The 22400-nt window shown below is 42.9% G+C and overlaps 1 protein-coding gene across 7 annotated transcripts in view; it reads left to right on the top strand.

Moving 5' to 3' along the window:
* The window catches only part of SPATA7 (spermatogenesis associated 7), an 81054-nt gene that overhangs the window by 47508 nt on the left and 11146 nt on the right, over positions 1-22400 (top strand). For all 7 annotated transcript variants that reach the window (XM_065593482.1, XM_065593483.1, XM_005285362.5 and 4 more), the window contains 2 exons: positions 13378-13853; positions 16305-16371. In XM_065593482.1, coding sequence (XP_065449554.1) covers positions 13378-13853; positions 16305-16371 — 543 coding nt within the window. The remainder of the gene's footprint in view (positions 1-13377; positions 13854-16304; positions 16372-22400) is intronic.

Below are 22400 nucleotides of genomic sequence, written 5' to 3' on the forward strand. Positions count from 1 at the left end.
AAGCCTTAGCCCCAAGATTTCTCTTGCGCTGTCATGTTCTTGCATTTTCCTCCTGCCTCACCTCTAATGCCTTTTTTCTTAGGGTAAACCTTGAAGGAGGAGGTTGAATAGTTGAAATTCCCACACACCCCAAGGGCAGAGGGCTAGTGTACAGCACCCTCACCCACCCCCAGCTGCCATTCCAGCCTGTGGGATGGAATAACAGCCGTAGCCTCTCTTTGTCAGTTGTACAGAGCATAGGGTTGCCGAACAGCCTTGCCCACCCTTGTCCCGCCCCTTCTCCGAGGCCCCACCCCCACTCACTCCATCCCCGTCCCTCAGTCGCTCGCTTTCTGCCACCCTCACTCACGTTCTCATTTTCACCGGGCTGGGGCAGTGGGTTGGGATGCAGGAGGGGGTGAGGGCTCTGGCTGGGGGTGCAGGCTCTGGGGTGGGGCCGGGGATGAGGGATTTGGGGTGCAGGAGGGGGTTTTGAGCTGGGGGTGGGGCTGAGGGGTTCAGAGTGTGGGAGGGGGCTCTGGGCTGGGGAGGGGGTTGAGGTGTGGGAGGGGGTACAGGCTCTGGGCTGGGGTGCAGGCTCTGGGGTGGGGCCAGAAATGAGGGGTTTGAGGTGCGGGAGGGGGCTCCGGGCTGGGGCAGGGGGATGGGGGGGCTGAGGGCTCCAGCCGGGGGTGCGGGCTCTGCGATGGGACCACGTATGAGCGGTTTGGGGTGCAGGAAAGGGTCTGGGCCGGGGTTAAGGGATTTGGAGTGTGGAAGGGGGTGTGGGGTGCAGGCTCCGAAAGGGACTTTGGGTGTGAGAAGGGGCTCAAGTCTGGGGCAGGTGGATGGGGGGCATGGCTGAGGGCTCTGGCTGGGGGTGCAGGCTCTAGGGTGGGGCCAGATGTGAGGGGTTTGGGGTGTAAGAGGGGGCTCTGGGCTGGGACCGAGGGGTTCAGAGTGTGGGAGGGAGCTCGGGGCTGGGGCAGGGAGTTGAGGTGTGGGAGGGTGTACGGGCTCTGGGAGGGAGTTTGAGCATGGGAGGGGGCTTAGAGCTGGGGCAGGAGATTGGGGCATGGGAGGGGGTTCGGGGTGCAGGCTCCAGGCAGCACTTACCTCAGGCCGCTCCTGGAAGCGGCCGCCATGTCCCTCTACCTAGGCGCAGGGACAGCCAGGGGGCTCTACACACCGCCTCTGTCTGCAGGCACCACCCCCGCAACTCCCATTAGCCACAGTTCCCATTGGCAGTGTATGGAGCCGCCCTGGCTGCCCCTGCGCCTAGGAACCAGCAGGACAAGGCAGCCACTTCCAGGAGCCACGCGGAGCCGGCCATTGTGGCCAGACGGAGTTTTGGTGGTCCCGCCAGGGTTCCTTTTTGACCAGACATTCCTGTCGAAAACCAGACACCTGGCAACCCTAACAGAGCAGTGGGAGGCAATGGAGTAGCATAAATCCAGAGCACCTCCCCCGGCTCACCGTTGGGTCTCATCTCACCTCATCCCTGAATTGGCCTTCTGCACCAGGCCTGCATAGACTGGAGCTGAGACCAATTCTGCAGCACCCGGGAGTGGCACCCCTGCACAACCACTCAGACAGCTGAACACCATCCTGTGAGTGTCGCCACCATGCAGGATTTAGGTGATGGGAGGAACTGCATGGTAGACTATTCTCACAGGGTTAAGCAATACTTCATGAGAATAAGGGTTAGAGATTTGGATCCAGTGCCCTCAGTGGTGTTAATATAGAAAATGAAATATTTATAGAATGGATAATAGCACTTTTGCAGACAAAGTAAGATTTTCCTATTTGCATTAGACAATTACATTCCACACTATTTCAGTAACAAGTTAGGCAGATGTCACCAAAATAAAACAGTGTGAGGTTTTTGATGATTAACCAGTTACAGGTTATCTTCACCAAGAAAGGTAATTCAAGTGTGGTGTTTCTGTGTTACTACGTGTTTGCATTTTACAAAATATACACAAATGTAACTATCATAGATATCTATGCAGAGGTTTGGAAATATGTGCTGCTAGATCTGTTCTAATTTACACATATGCAGCAAATTGAAGATTCTTTTATTTCCCTATGCCACAAAATTCCTAATTTGGGGAGATATTCCATTAGTTACATGTTCACACAATTGCTATTACTAGAAAGTGAATTTTCTGATTTCCAACATGCTACTTAAGCCATCGAAACAATGGAAATAAGACTTTGCTATCTATATTCATAAGTTGAATTTTGTTAGCAAGAGCTTCATCAGATATATTAAATATATTTCCAAGAAAGAGAGAAATAAATTGCTGAAATAAAGTATATTAGTCTAGTAAGTGTTATTCACTAGTATGGGACAGAATTGCATTAACCAGCAGCAAAAGCTTTTGCCAACTTTACCTAAGGAAGAATACATTATTTTCACTGTATTGACTTCAGCACAGAATGCTTGATATCTTTAGAATTTATTCTGTGTTTAAAACATGCACAGAGATACAGTACATTTCCAGCTAATATATAAAACTGATCATTAGTTGGTTTCTTTCTGCATGGCTGTATTTCATAGCAGACAATTTGAGTAATAACTTTATGAGAGTGCCGGGTAATAATAGTTTGAAATTTTAGGCAAGACTTTTGCATATGGATGAATTCACAGATCTGTATTGGAAAAAGGGAGGGAGGGATATGTCAAATTAAAGCTGTGAGATCCCATCTTTTAGTCACCATTATATTTTCCTCTTTCACTGTTATTTTCTGAATATCTCTCTTGTTAGATTCCTACCTGAAAATCCTGAGCAACAGTTACTAACACTCTGTCTCTATTATACTTTATTGTATGGTGTAAAGGAGTCCCCTGAGGTTTGTCTCCCAGATGGTGGGAGAACCTGACCACACTCAGTTACTTGCACTGGTTGGCTCCAGCACTGGCCCTAGTTCCTAACTTCTTACAAGGGGCACCTACCCCTTGTGGGTCTCCTTAAATCTCTCCCTGGGAGTTCACTGTACACCCCTTAGGGTTGGGATGAAGCTCTTCTGGATGGAAGTTCTCCCTGTCGCTCCTGGGATCACACCAGCAGTCTCCTGCTTGGCAGTCCTGCTCCTTCCCTTCTCACCCTTGCTGACTGCAGTTTTCTCCCTTTTAAAGGCCTCCTGCCTATCATATGTGATTGGTAAGTCCACAGGGGCATGGCTAGCCCTGCCTCCCGTGCCTCTCTGGCACCTTCCTCCTCTGTGTGGGGTCTATACACCCCATCAAATACAGGATCTGAGGGTTTTTTTTTTAAGTGTTTTAAGTGTGTGCTTTGACATAGCAATGTCAGAGCATTGTAGGTCCTTGCCTGTATTTTAACCTCTCCCCCAAAGAAGAGCTCTCTCAAGTAGTATGTGTCACTTAGCACTACTAATTCCTTGTAGGTACCTGTTCATCAATGTTTGACTCGCATGTACAGTGACTACAGAATGATTGTCAACAAGAACATCTCAGTCTTGCCAGCATTTGTGTGTGATTCAACCAACTGCATGTTTGAGTGAGATATGAATAGGCAATCATAATATATTTTATAAGTGGTTTTGGCAGACTTGCCAGTTTAGGTAACATTGGATAATACTTAATGTCACCTATTTTGAGCCCTTTTCTGGAGATCTTTTAATCTCCATGTAGACAGGAAGCAGATATTCCAAAAGATAAAACTTGGCACTAGGAGAGTCCCATGAATTCCCTCTCTGCATGATTCAGAACAAAAAATACAACCATTAACAGCTTTTCATCTGAGCCATGATGATAGACATTAGATCATAATATGGAAAATCTTGCTTAAAGATTTACAAAATATTTTTCATCAGCATGTGAATCGAAGCACCATTGCATTAGTAAGAAGTGAATATATTTCTGCAGGAGGCTCCTGCTATAAAGTGAGCAGTGGTAGTAATTGGGCTTTCATATATCTGTACCCAAACCAAAGCAATATTTAAATATTGTTTCTTTTACCAGACAGTGTATTGATTTTACTATGTTTATTGATGTACCTAGGGAGTTTTATTCCTGTTGATCTATTGGATCACTCCTAATGCATCCTTGGGGTCACATAACTTCTCAAATTGTATTTCTTTAGCCATAAGAATAGATAAGTAACTAGCAGCCATAAGACAACTTCTACACATGCCTATTAAAAGATATGATAGGACACAGAATTATCACCAGGCAATATAATCGTACTGCTGTTGGTGCTATCCCCATTTCCTGGGGAAACTGCTGATCTTAAATTTTCTGCTTTTAGAACCACTGCAAAATTTTGAATATTGAGTCAAAAGATGCTTATGGGGCATGATGGTAATCAATTTAAATATCAAAATGTAAGAAATACTGGTGCAAACAATGTGGAACACCACCAGGTGCTAAAAAGATGCATAGCAAGAGTGGAATATTACTGTACTTGATAAGCACCTTGCAATACCTCAAATGATCTATTCAGCATGTCCTGTTATACACTGAGGAAGCATTTAGCTCACGATGATAAAAATGCCTCATCACAGTATTACATACCAAGACCCCATTTACCAAGAGCTGGCACACACAGGTGTCTGAAATACTACAAACATTTCCCTACACTTCTGCCTGATTTTTCATGTGGCAGAGATGTCCTTTGGCGCCTGCTGTAGTCAGCATAACTTAGAGCACTCTTTTTGCTGCTCTTAGTTACACTGGGGGCTGTTTTGTCCTAATGTCTTGTCTCTAAATATTTATTGTTATATTGCTATTAACATTCTCAAGATACATTATACTCAAATTAGTACTTTCTGAATTAAATAAACAAATTCCTAAGGAAACCAAAAATACCATTTAAAGTCTTAAAATCCTGGCCAAGGATGAGGGGAAGCATAAAGATGGAGTAGAGCCACCTTTACTTCTCCTCATACTCACTACAGCTCAGAATTGAGCCTAATACTATGATAAGTTAAATGTTTCCTTTTAAAAGTTTCTCATTGTATTTATAAATATTATACAAATACATTTCTTAACATTTCCCCTTCTCCAGTCCCCATAGCAACACATTAATGATTGCTGGCACATATGAGTGAAAGGTACTCAGACACCATGGTGATCAGCACAATATAAAAAAGTACCTAGGTAGAAAGTACCTAGGTAGAAAGAGGCACTTAACTTAAAATTGTATGTATACATGAAAAAAAACTTTGTTCAATGAATGAAAGTTAGGTTAAAAAGTCAAGCACTTAAATGTTAGGAATTGAAAGATTTGTGGTTGTCCACACAATCTTAATTCTTCCCCCTTGTCCATCCATTCTGTGCAATGCATGAGGCACATTTATTCCTTTTTAAGTGTAGCTACTTTAAATATTTTAATTAGCTTTCCTGCAACAGAAGAGCGTGTATGGACACAGGAGCTAGGGTAGGCAGAGAGGTTTATTAATTTTCATGAAATTTAATATTTCTAAAAGTAACATTGTGTTTCTTCACCTAGATGGTGAAGGTTTCCCCCTGTTCAATAAAACGTAGTGTTAGATTGCATATTTCAGCATCTCCATTTAAAAGTCAGCCAAAGTTATCAGGAGTGCTGACTTCTTTCAGTTTCACCTGCAGATGACATTCATAATAACAATTTACTTATATAGTGCCCTTCTCCAAAAGGCTCCCAAAGTACTGTACAATCCATCTACGCAGAGCACCACTGAAATGCAACCACCCACAGGATAGATAGCAGCAACCAGGAAGATAGCACAGTAGCGTAGTGCGCAACACAGGGAGCAAGGGTGGGAAGGTTTTACCCCAGTAGAAATCCTTGCCCTTGTAACAAGTGCCATGGCATCTTTGATGCCAAGGCAGAACAGACCTTGGTTTATAAGCCCTCATCTAAAAAACCCACAGGCATCAAACTGGAGCTCATCTTATAAAGCATGCATAGCTGGGCTGATCCTACCATGAGTCAAATCTGTGATTCAGGCAAGGCTGGGTATTTCTTATCTGATGCTCAGACAACCCTGCTAGTGGGTGCTTCTGACTGACCAGTTCTGAGATGAGGAAATTTTCAAGATATCAGCCATGCCAAAAGCCAAACCTGGATGCCAGCGTCATTTCTGAGGTTCTTTCTTCTGGAGAATAAATCCCTTCAACCACTTAAGTTATTAGAGGATGAAAAAATATTGAAGTCAGTGAAATTACACTGGTGTGTAAAAGCTATGTAAAATGAGGAGAGAATCAGGCCCAACACATTTCCCATTTTCAATTATTGTTGCAGGGTTTTTTCCCAGAGAGAGATGGCACAAAACTGGCTGGTAGCTCTTAATGTGTAGTATGTGCTTTGCTGAGTTTCAGAAAATCTAGTTGTAAAATGACAGCTATGACAATATGGAAATCTGTGCATAACAAATACGTATTAGGAAATGGTATTAAGTTTTTATCTATATTGTTAATTTCAGATACATTGTGCATGCATTCATAGCTATAATTGCCTAATCAGATGTCTTGTCTCTAAATATTTATTGTTATATTGCTATTAACATTCTCGAGATACGTTATACTCAAATTAGTACTTTCTGAATTAAATAAATGAACTCCTAAAGAAACCAAAAATACCATTTAAAGTATTAAAATAAAAACCCATACTTATATTGCGAACACTTAAATACAAACGGAAAATTCCTTCATGGCTTCATGGTGTCAACCACATTTTTTATGCTAGAAGTCCAAATTCATATATTTTCACATATACATTTAGTTGTATCTCTAGTTAACAAATTTAATCTATGTCTACTTGTTGAAGATAGGAATATATCACACTATACAATCTGAATATTGCATAATAGATTACAGTCAAAAATATTATTGTATATATGAATACCAACACTACAGGGTATTTTGTAAAATGAGAAAAATCATGAATGTTAATATATCTGCTTGTAAACAAATTAGATCCTTAAGGCTCTAGTCAGACCACCCCTGAATGACAGAAACAGGTTTGTGTGAACTTGCTCCCTCATTTTATTCATTCATTAAGTAAATATTAGAGTGTAATTAGATGGACTGATAGTATGTACAAGGGGTGATGGAAGCACAGATTATGTAAAATACTAATATTTACCAAACGAGATCTTATTTTCTGCTCTATTCAAGCAAGCTACTCTGCAGATATGTCAAACACAAGTCAGACCTGCCATGGTAGGTGCTGGAACTAGGGATGCTGCCCCACCTTCTGGCTTGAAGTGATTTCCATCATATACCAGGTTTACAGTTTGATTCAATGGCTCTCAGCACCCCCACTATACAAATAGTTCCAGCACCCCTGCCTGCCATAGGCATCTGTAAGTAGCTATTACAACTCAGGTTGTCTCAAGCTAAAAGAACTAGCAGTTCAAAATGATACAAAATTGCAGCTTCTGCATTTTGATAGTATAGCTTTCAAAGTGCCTAAATAATCTCTTTAAAGGAAACCCTCTAAAGTCCACAAGGCTCTTGTTGCTGTCTCGACTATTGCAAATATTTTTTAGTCAGACTGAATGAATATTAAACTGTAAACTGCTCTCTGCAGCAAACATGAGAATACATCTTATAATTCCATCCTTTATTTAGCTTGTAAAAATATTAAATTTTGTGATGAATTACCTACAAAGTTATAAATCATGAAGCTTGTTTTCTGACCATTAGAAGATGTGCTGTCATATTCTAGACCCTCACCTACAGCAAAAATTAATTTCCTGAGCCAAATTCATCCTTGGTGCACTTCTGCTGGCTTCATTCGGGGATGAATTTACACCTTTGTATAAAAGCAGATCTTTTCAATGAACTAGCCCGATTTTAGGAGGCATCTGTGACATCAAAGTGGGGTTTTGGTTACGTAATAACGCTTTCTTTTTGAAAATAAAAATAATTTAGAGGCAAATCCATTTCTCCCTGGCTTGTTGTGTGCATCTCTTGCCCACCACTTAGCAAGCTGAGGCCTTGATCTGCAATTTGTTCTGTTCTGATGGACGGGCCCTTGCTTCCATGGCTTCAGTGTAGGTTCAGGGGTCCACTGGTGCAGAGCTCACAGCAGGGTCAGGGCCTTGCTCTGTAACTAATGCACTTTTCACAAAATTGTGACTACTGACATTCAGCCAATTCAGTACTTCATGATTATTAGTAGTAGTAGTATTCACATATTTTCTGGAAGCCTTTTTTTTACTTCTGTGAAAACTGCCTGTCTCAGGCTACGTCTTCATTGCAGCTAGGGGTGTGATTTGCAGCTTATGTAGATGAACCTGCATTAGGTGTAATCTAGCTTGCTCACTAAAAATAGCGGTGAGGATGCACAAGCCTGCATGACCTCACCTAGGTGCATTCTTTTTGTGCAGTCCATGCTGAAGCCCGCACCGCCCCAAGTCAGTGCTATTGTGAGCTAGCTAGATTAAAGCTAGTGTGGGTATGTATCATAGAAGTAGCCTTAGTAAGGTTGTGTTTGTAAGAACATAGGAGTTGTAAATTACTCATTCATATACAGTCGGATCATAGAAAATAGAAGTGAAAGAGAAGTCAGCTCGGGATGTCCCTTCCAGTATATTTTCCAGTACCATACTCAGTCTAGTTTTACATGTCCCAAACAATGGGGTTTACACTATTTATTTAAAATTGTTTAGTTTTGTTTGATGGATAGAGTAAAATCTCCCATGCAGTCTCACACTGAATATTTGTAGTATTGTGTAAAATTAGTCATATTTTCATGGTTAGATAAATCTCTCATGTTAAGTAGATTCATGACATCGTAGTATAAATGAATATATATACACATACATATATAAATCTATAAATTAGATTGCTTATACAAAAAGAATGGTTAAACATCAGAATCAGTTTGTTGTACACATAGGAGTAAAGTGCATGCAAACAGCAGCGCCTAATTTTGCACTAGCTGACACCCCTTTCACTCAGCTCAGTGTGTCTAAGGACTGGGTCCAATGTATTTTCATGAGATGGAATCAGCACAATAATTGACCCATTACCCTTAGCAACAAAAAGTCATTACTCTATTTTATTTTAGATGTGATTAAGTCGTCATGTACTAAGTGCTTCTAAAGTTTGATTTACGCTGAAACTCCTTAAGCTATTTTTAAAAATAAGAGCACCAAATATACATTGTACAACAAAAACAAAGTTGTTGTTTATGTAAATGCTAAAGGGTTTGGAATTTGCTTTCCAAAACATTCATATAGGTGGATTTTGAAACATTCCAGTCTTATCTGTTTTCCATAGCACCAAACTATAGCGGCAATTATTTTATATCCAAATAATCATGTAGTAAACCTTATTATACTGCTTGCTAACACAGGCATTTGTTTGGCATTGTTATTGCAAGTTACCAGTTCAGCACTTAATTGTGCTGTAGTAGTAAAATTAAGTGTGAAATACCACAAAGAAGGGTGCATTGCATCCTTACTAACTGTAAATATATGAGCTGTTTGCTCTAGTTATTAGCATGTAAACATATCTCAAATGGTTGTTCTCACTAGAAAAGTAACATTTGTATTAAATTTGGAGAAAAGTGTAATGAAGGCAAAGGGAAATATCATGTTATATGTGAGCAATGTGTACTGTGATTTATTTTTGATGGTCTTCCTAAAGAGAGGTTTTCTTTGTTTTAAAGCTATTACAAGAACTGTTTAAAATACCACAAAAGGCACGTTTGTTTTTTAGTTTAAAACACCATGGAGTTCTGAGAGTGAAAAAATGGGCTATTGGTGACACAGGGATTAATAACACAGTTATTAGGAGGTAATGTAACATCATTTATACAGCAAAAAGGCACATTTCCTGGATCTTAAAAAAAAAAACATTGCTTAGGTGCACACAAGAGAGCAGAAAATGTACTATCAGGAACTTTTAGAAATAGTTAGGCCTTTGGGAGCTGCGGAGCTTGGGGAGGAGGCAGTGCGCAGAGCTGCCTGGCCACACCTGCGCCTAGGAGCTGATGGAGGGATGTGTTGTTGCTTCTGGGGAGCTGCGCAGAGCCAGGTAGGGAGCCTGCCAGCCCCGCCCCCTCAGCACCAGCAGGAGTCCTGGGCTGCTCCCCCAAGAGCACCTATGGTGTCCCCCGGACCGCCACCCCACCCCTGCCCAAGCACCTGCGGCACCCCTGGGATGCCCCCCCCTCAACATTTAGTCAGGGATATATACTACAAATCATGAACAGGTCATGGGCCGTGAATTTTTGTTTATTGCCTGTGACCTGTCCATGACTTTTACTAATAATGCCCGTGACTAAAATGTGGCCTTAATCATGTGGCATTTGTGAGTAGGACATTGCTTAGAATCAAGGCTTTGTCAAGTGATAATCTGTAATCATTTGTATGAAAGCCTGCTGATGGACTGAATTGCATATTATTTTTTAATTAATCTGTATAAAGAGCTAGATGTTTAATATAATTTTAAACTCATACACATTCCTGAATGTATTTTATTCATGAATTCAACTGTCTTGGCTCCCTTCTTTTATCACTTCTAAAGTACATGCTGCCTAATCTTTAGTCATATACCAGTGTCTTCTGATCTACCTATTCCTAATTAATATGTTGGGTATATATCATATGAAAGGTTTCTACTTCCGCCTGTCTGAAGCTAAACTTCAAGTTCACAAGAAATCTGGTAACTAATTAGCCTAATGAATTAAATTCTGCCCTTCAGAAATCCCTTTTCTATATTATATTCATTTACATTTTACAACATTTGATGATATGAATGCTAGCCAGGCAGGCCCATTGAGTGTAACGAACAATGAATCCCTCATTTTAAGAAGTCTCTTTATTCAGTTTAAAGTGAACTAAACTGGCAGGTTTTGTAAGTTGCTCTTTTAGATTGAGTGCTGCACTATATTGTTTACACAGTATGATAATGAGATGTGCTAGAGTAACACCGTATCCTTGTGGCTTTTCGCGTGGGCCTACATGCAAATGAGATGTTTCTCTCTCAAGGCTATCCTAGTGAGCAGTTTTAAATACATATAGTATGTGCTGTGCCCCCCACCCTCACATAGTTTATACTTTTTGTACAGATGAAAAATATATATTTAAGTTTTTGGCAAGTGGTGGTTGTCTGTAAGCTTCTGAGTCAGTTTCCTAGCTGCAGCTTGACCTTGGAGTTAATAAAGTGTTAGAAATAACTCCTGCCAGGTAGCAGAGTCACTAGAAGTTTTACTATCCTTCAAGTCCAACTGTGACACTACACATTTCCCGGGATGTGTTAAAGGCTTGTGCAATAACTTCCTTGTTAGGATGCTTCCTGAACATTTGGACTCACATCAAAATGGGCCTCACTAGTGCTGATACATTACACAGCCATTCACACTTAACTTTCTAACGTGCCTTTCCTCATTTAGTGCCTCTGAATCCTTTCCACACTGTCAGATGTCGCTTAGGGCTGAGGAAGGCCAATGGAGAGCAGGACAGGACCACGACTGGTTCTTCCAGAGCCTACAGCAGCATCTATCAAAAAATGGCTCCTCTCACCCAGGCAGCCACCTAAGGCAGTCCAGGAGAGGGGATAAAATGGAGAAGCTGAGAACCAACAACCAATTCTGTGCCCCAGCCCAAGTTAGAGCAGCTCCCAAATGGCTCTAAGTTGCACCACTTGGTAATGGTCACCTTGGGGATAATACACCATCTGAGGATAGCAGGAATGCAACATGCTCCCACCAGCAAGGAACAGTGGGGAGGGAGGTATAGAAGCAGGCTATGCCAGCAACACACTTGCTAGAGGATACCCCCCGGTGTGGAAATACCATGCAGGAGAATTGTGGTGGTTTCTACTCGTCTTTCTCTGTCTGTGCAGCACAGAGGGAGCTGAATAGGTCAGAGAACCTGCACCAAAGCATTGATTGTGGTCCTTTGACCTTTTTGAAATATGGTTGGCCCTCAGGCTGAAAAGGTTGGATATCTCTAGTCCAGACGTGGGCAAACTACGGCCCGTGGGACCATCCTGCCCGGCCCCTGAGCTCCTGGCCGGGGAGGCTAGCCCCCGGTCCCTCCCCTGCTATCTCCTCTCCCCCGCAGCCTCAACTCGCCGTGCCACCAGCGTGCTCTGGCCCACCGCTCCTGACGGGCAGTGTGGCAGTGTGGCTGGCTCCAACCGGGCGGCGGGGCTGCAAGCTCCTGCTGCTCCAAGCAGCATGGTAAGGGGGGGGAAGGTTGGATAAAGGTCAGGGAGTCTCGGGGGGGGCAGTCGGGACAGGGAGCAGGGGGCAATTGGATGGGGTGGAGGTTTGGGGGGCAGTCAGAACGGGGGGGCATTGGATAGGGGGTGGAGTCCGCGGGGGGTGGGGGTCCCAGGAGGGGGTGGTCAGGGGACAAGGAGCAGGGGGGGTTGGATGGGTCGAGGGTTCTGAGGAGGGCAATCAGGGGGCGGGAAGTGGGAGGGGGCAGATAGGGGGCGGGGACCAGGCTGTTTGGGGAGGCACAGCCTTCCCTACCCAGCCCTCCATACAGTTTTGCAAGGCCGATGTGGCCCTCAGGCCAAAAAGTTTGCCCACCCCTGCTCTAGCCTATACAAAGGCTATATGTAATATGGCACCTCAGCGTTTGTAGGGATGTTCTGATTGTAAGACATCGCATTTAATTTTCAGTATCCAACCTACAACCTTTGAGCTTTAAAATCCTTCATTGTTTGGAGGTGACTAAAAATACCACCATTGGTGTTTCTTGCTAACACATTTGACTTTATTGAAATGCAAAATCTTTATAGAAAATATCTCCAACTTGGTTAAAACCACAGCCTGAGCTGCAGAGACAGATGTTCTTTCTTACTGGCAGTCCTGCAAACTTCAACCTGGGATCTGAGAGTTACGCTAGGGGTTTTCTTTCTTACACATCATCCTCGGCAATGAAGGTGTTCTGCAAATCAATCCAGGCCTTCAGTTACACCTGTACAACCTCATTGTCCTCAGTGGCTTTTTGCACTGGTGTAAATGATTGAAATTTTGTACACAATTCTGTTGGTTATGCACAAGAAACAGTAGGGAATAGTGAGTTGCATTCTACCTGTCTGTGTTGGTTCTGAAGTGCTAATAGTAGTAAAGATTACTATGCTTTTGTCTCTAAAGCCCACAGGGAGCCTATCTATTGAATAAGGATGTGCAGTTTTTACCTTGACACTTTTCAGAGTAAAAGTGTACAGACATTTTACTGTATTAATAAGTGTAATTTGTTAAATTTTGTTCAGTTTCATAATTTATAATTATTTCATATTTAATGATTTCTTTTATTTTGGGTCAAACCAATTGTTCACACTGATTTTCTGAGATAAAGAGTTGCTCTTTGACACTCTTTATGTGTCTCATGCTTTAGATGTGCTCCATGTAATCTCTTGAAAAAAAACCAGTTAAGCAATCATTTCACAGAACATTATCATTTGTGTTTTTCTAGAGTTCATTTGAAGCAGAAGCCAATGACCAGCTATCTCCTCAAGCACAAAATGCACAGAAGTATTTGTCTAGACCATTATTGTCTTCGGAGAGGCAAGGCTTGGATCTTCCCAACCCTGCAAAATGTGTTAGAAAAGATACTCGGAAAACATCTAATGCCTCTAATTCAAGTGTCAGTGTTTCAAGTCCACAAAGAAAATACTCTGGAGTTTCATACAGTTCTTCTGCTGAAAGTGTTATGAATATCAGTCCTTCTCACAAGCATCAGGATACTGAATCCAAAGTGTACAGCGGGGATCTCCTAGATAGGCACTCTGACCACTTTACTGACAGCCATGAACCGTTCACTCCACGCACCTTAAAATCAGATGCTAAATCCTTCCTGTCACAGTATAGGTATTACACACCTGCTAAAAGAAAAAGGAAGGACCCCCCCAAGCAGCAGGTGGAAGCAGAAACACAAACTGACTTGAGCAGGTACAGAGACTAAAATTTTAAAATAGTGTTATTTAAGTGTTAATTATGTCAGGATCTTCATAAAGGTACATACTGCATTGAAGTCTTCTCCCATCTATACAGGTGTAAATCCAGCATAATTTAATTGAAATCACTACAATTCTTCCAGACTTATCACTAATGTAAATTAGAACAGAATTTGGTCTCTTGTGTTAAAAACCCTCCAAAGACCTGCTCCAATCTGTATCATAGACTGTGGACATGAGTCTCTACTCCCTTTTACCTTGTGTCATTGTTTACACCTATGCAATCTGGATTTCAAATGCTACCAAATCCAAATGGCAGTATTCTACATGCACTTTGCACTGGTGTCAATGCCAACACAAGGTACAAGAAAGTGGAGACTCATTCCTCATGTATCTGTTCTCCTCCCTGCTCTCTCTGTTTTTTACACTGGCTTTCTTTCTGTCTTTTCTCACAGTTTTACACATGAACCTTCCCTTCTGTAGCTCCTGCAGTCTATATAGAGAATACTCTGGTGTCTCCCTAATTGACTCTCCATCCCTTTTTGAAATCTCACTCAGAATGCCCTTTTCCCCTTGAATACATCTCTTAATGCCTCTTTTTTTCTTTTTAAGATATGTGATTCTATTTTTAGTTCAAACATTTTAAGATACAGTTTGTGTGAACATTTTATACAAGATAAAATTGCCTTCTCTTGCACTGTGCTGCTGCTTGGAGCAGTGGACATGTTAATGCAGAAGAAGGCAATTTTATTTTGTATAAAATGTTCTCATAGGCAGAATTTTTGTTGTCAGATTTTTCCTTCTAAAGTAAGTTTCTTATAGTCTTAGGGACCTTAGTTGCCTCAGTGCCTGTATCCCTAATGCTCCGCTCTCTTGTATGAGCTGTCTTATCCTGCCTAGGGTTTTTACCATGTCCATCAGCATAGTCTCTGAGCACCTTTAAATGAGAGCACTACTGTGCATGTTTTGAGGAAACAGTGGATAGAGGATAATCACTGTGGGGCCAATATGCAAGATGCTGAATGGCCTCCACTCCCACTGAAGTCAATGGGAGCTCAGGGGGCTCAGCACCCCATAGCATCAGGACTGAAATCCATACTATTGGATTTCAAGTGGCAAGTGCAGCACCCCTGAAAGCACTTGAATCTAAAGCAGGAGAATTGTTTTCCAAAATCTTGGGAATATTGAGGTAGGAAGAGCTCAACCTCTGTCAACTTCCTTGGTCATTCAATTAGGGTTCCAGATCTGAAACCAGGGCTTGTCTGGTGGATGTAATGAAATTATTGAACAAAAAATTTGCAAGAAACTCTGTGAGCTTCTCCTGCCCCCTTACCTCTGTTAACTTCATCACTTCCTTTTGATATAGATTGTGACTAAAGTAAAATGGTCTAATGGCAAATATACTTCACCACAGATAAAATGCCAAAACACCTTTAGACATTAAAATTCAGGTAAGGTAGTCCCTTTTTATAGACGGGTAGATAGATCACTTAGATGAAATTTCCATTGATACCTAGAGGAGAATAGGCATTTTAATGTATATTTAAAATAAATACCTGTGCCCTTTTCCATCTGCAGCAAAAAGGCATATAGAAGAAACATTAAGTTTGGCTGTTTTAAATAGTTCTATTAAGACATTTGTCTTCAAATATCTTTTTTCTAATACATGAACCACTGCTGATTGAGTCTGATCATTTAAACAAAGATCAAGATTCCCAATATCATTGGATTTATGCTTCTTACCACAGGTCTTTCATAAACCTTTTTGAGAATGTCAGTTACTTTCTATTTTTAATTCTTTTTTCCTTAGCAGTTGAAGTTTATGTCACATATTTAAGTTAATTTTGTGCTCACAAAGGGTGGTATATTGGCCAAACTGGACACTCAAGCCCTCATTTTATTAAAAATACAGGCAGTAGCAATGCAAGCGTCTCCTATACTCTACCCTGTACTTGGAGATGATTGGTCTTTGCTTATTTTATTCCATATATTTTGGAATTCAGAAGACTGCAGTGGTGGTAATTTACCATCGTTCATATTTGTACTATTGATTTGCTGTGTGTAGGTTATATAATGGCCCTATTGCATTTTATATTAATTTTTTGGCAGTCTCCACTCCCAATCCCAGACAATTATTCTGAATATTTTGCTATGCAGTCAGCAGATCAATTTGGATGATCTGGATATGGCTTTATTACCTTAAATATTGCCATCATTGAAAATTGACTCTTAGTTTCATTATGAGAGTAGAAGCTATAGCAAAGATTTTCAAAGATGTCTAAAGGATTTGAATGCCCAATAACCTTTAATATTGATGGGAATCAAGTGTCTAGATCCTGTAGGTGGCTTTGAAAATCTCTGTCAATGTATATAGAAAACAGTTGTTTCAACTACAAGGCATGTATATTCTGAGAGATCTGTCTAATATTCTTTTTAAACTTTGTAGTTTTCAATCTGAGGCCAGAGAACCTGAGAGAAAAGATACTACCATACTGCAGAAGATCATAACACAGGTGATACAAACAATATCTCTATCAGTCACTGAGGTGTTTTGACTACATGTCCACCATGCAGAGAACCCATATTTTATCTTTGCCACTACAGTGTAAAGCTGAATTCAATTTCATATTCTGGATGGGTGACAGATTAATTTGGTGTGTGTCAAGCTACTTGTTCCAAAGGAATGAGCTGGAATGATAAGAAAGAATATGGACAAATTGAAATAGATTCTGAAAAACTAGTTTTTTTAAAACCTATGTGTAGTATGTGACATTCACAGGTAAGCATACATGTAAATATACACGTATGAAATTGAGATACAGATAAGAATGCAGACACTTGGCCCAGTATCATTAAACATGATGAAGTTGGTGCAGTATTGTAGGTAGGCAGATAGATAGTTCATAGATACACAACCTGGTGTATGGAATTTTTGTACCTATGGAATACAGTCCTAGAACTTTTGGAGAGGGATTTGAAAACCAGAGCCAGATCTTTAGTGACTTTTATTTTAAATACTATAGCTCAAAAATGGCATTGTTTCTAAGCTGGAATGTAGCAGCCCATTAGACAATAGTGTGGACTTTGGGCTTTTGGGGAATCTTTGGGGGAAAAGAATAAAAAATCAATTATTTTCTTGAAAAAAATGACTTAAGAATCATGCACAGGAGAATTTGTTTGGAGATGGATTCTGTAAGGATTTTTAGCACTTGTGCTTGAATATATGTTTGAGAGCTGGACAGACACATGAACCTGAATATTAATAAGGAGCCTTTATATGCTGTTAGGTTAGGGAAGTAAAAAGTACTTGTGAGAAACCATTCAGATCCTGAATATGTAGTAAAGAAGCTTCTGGTACTCCAAAAATAAAAATAATTCCTGCTGTCGTCCAAAATGGACTCTTGAGAGCCATCTCTTAGTATGGACTTTATTGATACCAGTTGTTTGAATCAGATAGATCTGTACCCCATCTTCTTCTTCGAGTGCTTGCTCATGTCGATTCAGTTCTAGGTCTGTGCGCGCTCACATGCACATTCATTGGAGATTTTTCCCTTTAGCCTCTCACGCTAGCCCACCAGATGATTTTAAGGAGCACCTATCTCTGCTCCAAAGGGTATTCACGAACTTAGGCCTAGAGGTGGAGGAGATGGTGGCGCAATCGGACACCTTGTTTAATGTGCTCTCCGCATCAACCCCTACACGTGTCACGCTTCCGGTGCACAATGGGGTCCTAAAGATTGCCAAATCCCTCTGGCAAACACTTCTCATTAGCAAGTCCTCACTCAGGAGGTCAACAACCACCTGCAGTTGGGGGCAATGGAAGAGGTCCTTCAGGAAATGAGGGGGAAAGTGTTTTACTTCTGCTATTTTTTATTCCTGAAAGAAAAAGGGGGTCTAAGACGCATTCTGGACCTGTGGAGACTCAACAGATATCTCAAAAAGTTGAAGTTCTGCGTGGTCTCCCTGGCCTCCATCATTCCCTCCCTGGATCTGGGAGACTGGTACACCACTCTCAACTTGAAAGATGTTAATTTTCATATTTCCATCTTCCAATGACACAAACGGTTCCTCTGTTTTATGATGGGTCAAATTCACTTCCAATTTATAGTGCTGCCCTTTGGCCCCTCGTTGGCCACGCGTGCATTCTTAAAATGCATGGCCCCAGTAGCCACTTACCTGAGACATCGAGGGGTCCAGATCTATCCTTATCTCGACGATTGGCTCATCAAGGGCAGATTGCAGGATCAAGTGCAGAGGAGTCTCAATCTGGTGCGTTCTACCTGTCACGACCTGGGCTTATTAGTAAATGAAAATAAATTGATCCTCGTACTAGTGCAACAGATAGAATTCATAGGGCTCCACGCGGGCCAGAGTATTCCTTCTGGAGGCCCGTTTCTAAGCTATGTCAGACTTGAACTCCCACATAAGGGTCCACCCGCTCATCATGGCCCACACCTGCCTGAGGTTGTTAGGCCACATGGCAGCTTGTACTTACGTGGTCCGTCATGCCTGGCTCCATCTCCTGCATTGCAAGCATGGCTGGTGTCAGTCTACACCCCCAAAGGGCATGATCTAGACCTGGTAGTCAGGGTGCCAGACCCAGGGCCGGCTCCAGGCACCAGCTTCTCAAGCAGGTGCTTGGGGCGGCCGCTTGGGAGAGGGGCGGCAGGTCCAGGTATTCGGCGGCAATTCGGCGGACGGTCCCTCACTCCGACTTGGAGTGAAGGACCTCCCGCCGAATTGCCGCCGCAGATTGCGATCGCGGCCGCGGCTTTTTTTTTTTTTTTTTTTTGGTTTTGGCTGCTTGGGGCGGCCAAAACCCTGGAGCCGGCCCTGGCCAGACCACATCCAGTTGTCACTGGAATAGTGGTTGGACCCCAAATCGGTGTTGGATGGGGTTCCCTTCGCGGCCCTGTCCCAGTTGCTGACCCTGGTTTCCGATGCCTTGGACCTTGGCTGGGAAGTCCACTTGGGCAAGCTCAGCACGCAAGGCCACTGGCTGCGGGACAATCGCTCCCTCCACATAAATGTCACGGAGCTCAGAGCGGTTCATTTGGCCTGTCAGACTTTCCGGTCCCACTTGAAGGGCAGAGTGGTACAAGTCCTGACAGACAACACCACCGCAAAATTTTATATCAACAAACATGGTGGAGCCAGGTTGACAGCCCTTTGCTAGGAAGTCCTCCGGCTCTGGGACATCTGTGTGCAGAATGCCATTCATTTCATGGCCGTGCACCTCCTGGGGACCTGGAATGTATTAGCAGATCGCCTCCGCAGAACCTTCATATCTCACCATGAGTGGTCACTCCATCTGGAAGTGGTCAGCATGGTCTTCCAAAGGAGGGAAACTGCCGAAGTGGACTTGTTTGCTTCTCAGAACAGGAAATGCCATGTGTTCTGCTTGATTTGAGGGATCGACAGAGGCTTCCTGTCAGACGCCGTTTTACTCCCGTGGTCTGGGGCCCTGATGTACTCCTTCCCACCAGTGCCATTAATCCACAGAATCCTCATGATGATCAAACAGAACAGGGTGAAGGTAATGCTAATAACCTCGGCTTGGCGTCGCCAGCACTGGTTCAGCATGCTGCTGGACCTCTCGGTGGTGGCCCCACTGCAGCTGCCTCTCTGGCCGGATCTGCTGTCCCAGAACCATGGCAATCTTCTGCACCTGAACCTGGCAGCACTGCAACTGACTGCTTGGCTGCTGTGTGGTTAAATGCGGAAGAGCGGGAGTGCTCAGGCCATGTCCAGCAGGTATTGTTGGGCTGTAGGAAGCCCTCCACCAGAGCAACCTACCTGGCCAAATGGAAACAGTTCACATGCTGGGCCTTGGACCAGAATATTAGGCCTGAGCAGGCCTCGATGCAGTCGATCCTGGACTATCTCCTACATCTTAAGCTCCAGGGCTTGACCCTTTCATCAATTAAGGTCCACTTGGCTGCTATCTCAGCTTTTCACCCTCCAGTCCAGGGCAGCTCGGTCTTCACTCACGACATGATGGTCCGGTTCTTGAAAGGTCTGGGGTGACTCTACCCCTATGTCTGAGACCCAGTCCCTCTTTGGGACCTGAATCTAGTGTTGGCACAGCTCATGGGGGCCCCATTTGAGCCATTGGCTTCCTGTTCCCTTCTTCTGTTCTCCTGGAAGGTGTCATTCCTAGTGGCAATAACATCTGCTCATAGGGTCTCTGAGATTAGGGACCTAACCTCAGAGCCGCCCTATGCAGTGTTTTTCAAGAACAAAGTCCAGCTGCGGCCACACCCAGCTTTCCTGCCAACGTTGTTTCAGTTTCATGTAAGCCAGGACATATTCTTGCCAGTCTTCTTCCCAAAGCCTCATAGATATGAGGAGATGCGTAGATTGCACTCTCTGGATGTCAGAAGAGTGCTAGCCTTTTACATTGAAAGGACCAAGCAAGTAAGTCGATGCAGCTGTTCGTTGCAGTGGCGGACAAGATGAAAGGTCATTTGGTTTCCGCCCAAAGGATCTCATCGTGGATCACTGCCTGCATTCAGTTTTGCTATGAACAGGTGAAAGTGCCTCCTCCAGCAATTGTAACTGCCCATTCGACTAGGGCGCAAGCCTCATCGGTGGCCTTCCTGCCCCAAGTGCCTATTCAAGATATCTGCAGGGCCACTACCTGGTCATCTATGCACATGTTTATGTCTCTCTATGTGCTTATCCAGCAAGCCCGAGACAATGCTGGCTTTGGCAGAGCAGTGCTGCAAGCCACACAACCGTGAACTCCGATCCAACCTCGAGGGATACTGTTTGTGAGTCACCTACAATGGAATCTACATGAGCAATCATTCAAAAAAGAAAAAACAATTACCTACCTTTTGTAACTGTTGTTCTTCGAGATGAGTTGCTCATGTCCATTCCAAACCCTGCCCTCGCCTGCTCCTCTGTCAGAGTTGCTGGCAAGAAGGAACTGAGAGGGCATAGGGCCGGCGGTGCCTGATATACTGATACATGAGCGCAGCATTCCAGAGGGTGCCAAGGCCAACCCTACGGATACCACTAAGGCAAAAATCTCTGATAACCGAGCAGGTGGGCGTGAACAAACCTAGAATGGAATGGACAGCAGCAACAAATCTATAAGAGCAACAGTTACGAAAGGTAGGTAACCGTTTTTTATTAAAGACTTAAATAAGTATTTATATAAAAAACTATTATAGCTGCTTAACCTCCAAATGTGTATTAGGGATTCAGAATCAATAATCATGTTTCAAATGCCCTGTAAATATGTATTTTACAGAATCTTCATTTCATAAAAAGTATAAAATATGCAATAGCTGCTAGATTCTCATATTGCAAATGCCTAGGAGCTGTTTTATCAGGGTATAATTTGGGAATTTCCTTGTTTCCTTGAATAGTTAGTTAGTGTGTGTGTGTGCGCCACACACACGTATGGTATCTCCGTTTTGAGCTTAATTCTTGATTTGCTTCAACACCTACACACAACAGGATGATTTGAGATAGAAGTCTCAGCCTTTTGTGTATTGGTGCCATCAGTCAATTTGTCTTTACACTACACCAGGGGTTCTAAAACTGTGGGTCTGGACCCCAAAGTGGGTCGCTACCCTGTTTAAATGGGGTCGCCAGGGCGCAAGGACTTCAGCCCTGAGTGGTGGGGCTCAGGCTTCGGCTTCAGCTCTGGGTGGCGGGGCTCAGTTTACAGGCCCCCCCGCCTGGGGCTGGTTTCGGCTTTGGCTCCTTCTCCCCCCGCCCAGGGCAGCGGGGCTGGGACAGGCTCAGGATTTGGTCCCCCATTCTGGGGTCATGTCGTAATTTTTGTTGTCAGAAGGGGGTTGCGGTGCAATGAAGTTTGAGAACCGCTGCACTACACTATTAAATATACTCTTGACAGTCATAGGAGATTTTATAATGATTGCGGTTAGCTGGTGCTTAGTTTTGTCTTTTATACTAACAGATCTCTTTGTTAGACTCCGCTGCCCTTACTCATGTTGAATAGTATCTTACTCTACACGTAGTGTCATAGATTTCAGTAGGACTTTGAGGAGTAGGGTACTGCTCAGCATGAGCAAAGGAGGCAGATTCTGTCCCTCAGCTAATATTTTTCAGATAAAATATATAGCTTGTGACAATAATTGCAATAGCACAGAAATGTCTTTTACCGGAGGAGAATTTTCAGTAGTTTTTGAATGCACATTATTGATTTGTGGTGATAAGTGGCTTCAGCGCTGAAGATATTTTGTCTTAACATTTTCCCTTTCTGCTAATTTTTGTGTTGAAGAGTATGACCTGGAACTGAGATTTTTCAAATAGCTACCGAATTTTGGACCTCATCCTATAGCCTGTACACAGACACGTATTCCTTAAACAAATAATCCTGTCAAGGTTAATAGAAGTACTCACATGAGTAGGTACTGGACCTTTAACATCTCAGATTATGAATAAAGCAAATAGTTCTGTTTATGCTTGCGGGATATTTGCTGCTTTATACCTTCCCTGAAAATGACAGAGTGGCTGCATCTGAACTGGGTAGAAATTGGTTCAGACAAAGCTTTAATAATTAGGT

Source organism: Chrysemys picta, chromosome 4, assembly GCF_011386835.1.
Source record: "Chrysemys picta bellii isolate R12L10 chromosome 4, ASM1138683v2, whole genome shotgun sequence".
NCBI classification, from domain to species: domain Eukaryota; kingdom Metazoa; phylum Chordata; order Testudines; family Emydidae; genus Chrysemys; species Chrysemys picta.